We start from the raw sequence: 1,705 nt of genomic DNA on the forward strand, positions 1-1,705 counted from the left end.
GCACAGTCTAATGTTTTTTTGTTGTTGTTTTACCGTGAGTGTAGCTGCTGAGTGTGATCTCCGTCTCTGGTGCAGTCAGCTTGAGGTTGAGGTATCCTGCCAGATCTTTGACCCAGACTGATGGGTTTTCTGGGAACAGGGTCTGACTGCGGGCCAACTGCTGCTTTAGGTCGGCAATATCCAGCTAAAAAGGGGAATAACAGAGACGAGGCCGTGTGCTCAGAGAAACAACTCCTTCATTATGTCAGGGAGAAAGTGGCGTCAGCATGTGATAGGTTTGAAGATGCCACAATGCTGCACTGTGTTTGTCCACGGGGAGTAAAAAAAATAAAAAATAAAAAAAGCAACAAATTACACTAAAATCAAAAAAAAAGCTACAAATTACACTAAAATAAAACCTGAGAAAAATACAGGGAGTTGAACTGGGATTACTCACAGACTTGAAGGCCTCCTCCAGGTTTCTGTGAGTGGCAGGTGTGGATGTATTGCTGGATTGCGATTTCTTGGACTGTTTATTCGACGACTGCTTCTTGCTTTGAGGCTCAGTGGCCGGTGGAACCTGCTCCTTGTTCTGTTTCTTCCCCATCTTCTCAAAGTTCTCAAACAGCGTCTCCGACATCTTCAGTGGAGCTGGAGGAAACAAGACAGATGTGGTGAGAAGTATTTTTGGATGCTTGGACACTTCTCGCATGATTCCTTCCTGAATATAAAAAAATAAAAGCCTGTCCAATGAAACCTAAAACATCTTCCACCTCCTTCTCTGCCTGTCTCACTCACATCCAATGCCTCAACGATCCTCAACACCCTCCCGGGTTGTTTCTTGCGTAACAATGTGTTACAATCTAACATTTATGTAACCAACATTTGAAGTATGTTACAACAGATTCAGTTAAGCAGCACTTTTCCAGCGTGTCACATGTTAAGACCATCTTAAGAGCAAACCATGTCCAGCTAATCCTCTAGAACCTTAAAGGGCTTTCATATATTTCTTTAAATATTTGAGGTTCACACCAGCAATTTTTAAAAAAACTGTTTTCTTCAACTAAAAAACCTTAAATGAGCATGAAATAATATGATACTTTATCCCCCCCAAAAAAACAGTGGAAGGACTCACCACAGTAAGTGAAGACATACATTCAAAGGCTCGGACCTTCCTGACTGTGAGGACGGTGCAGTTTCAGCAGGTGAATATTCAAAACAGTGGACAAATGTAAATGAATCCAAAGTAAGGAAAGACGGAAAACAAACTTTCACAAAGCAGCGTTTGTTTCAAAATCCTCTGTCTCGACCCAAGTCTGTACTTCTTATACTTTATTTTCTTTGAGCCACGACCAACATTCCCACAGGCTGTATCTGACTGAAGGAGTTGTGCTACAGCAAAGAAGATTAAGGTTTATATCTTTCCTGAAATATTGTGATCTTTACTCCAGCACAACACCAACAAAATAAACTCTAATCGGAGGCTGCTATTGTTACTCACTGGGCAGACATTTTTACAGTATGTAAGTTTTCCTTGCTGGCAGAGGTCACACAGTTGTTCTGTGGTCACTTGGCAGGACACCACGTCTGATCTATATATGTACGTCTGTATCTGTACGCTGTTCTCCACACACGCACACCCTCGGCTGAGTTAAAACAGGAAGTAGGAATCAAAGACAAACTCATCGGGGTCTATATGTGAACCTTCCAGTCAGCGCTTCCTCTG

At 42.2% G+C, this 1,705-nt stretch overlaps 1 protein-coding gene across 1 annotated transcript in view; it reads right to left on the reverse strand.

Moving 5' to 3' along the window:
- Positions 1 to 1,705, reverse strand: part of tmem214 (transmembrane protein 214) — a 7,353-nt gene that overhangs the window by 3,985 nt on the left and 1,663 nt on the right. The window contains exons 2-3 of the mRNA XM_008313386.3: positions 437 to 630; positions 34 to 184 (exon numbers count right to left, since the gene is read on the reverse strand). Coding sequence (XP_008311608.1) covers positions 34 to 184; positions 437 to 630 — 345 coding nt within the window. The remainder of the gene's footprint in view (positions 1 to 33; positions 185 to 436; positions 631 to 1,705) is intronic.

This window comes from Cynoglossus semilaevis, chromosome 7 (genome assembly GCF_000523025.1).
Source record: "Cynoglossus semilaevis isolate Cse_v1.0 chromosome 7, Cse_v1.0, whole genome shotgun sequence".
Taxonomy (NCBI): domain Eukaryota; kingdom Metazoa; phylum Chordata; class Actinopteri; order Pleuronectiformes; family Cynoglossidae; genus Cynoglossus; species Cynoglossus semilaevis.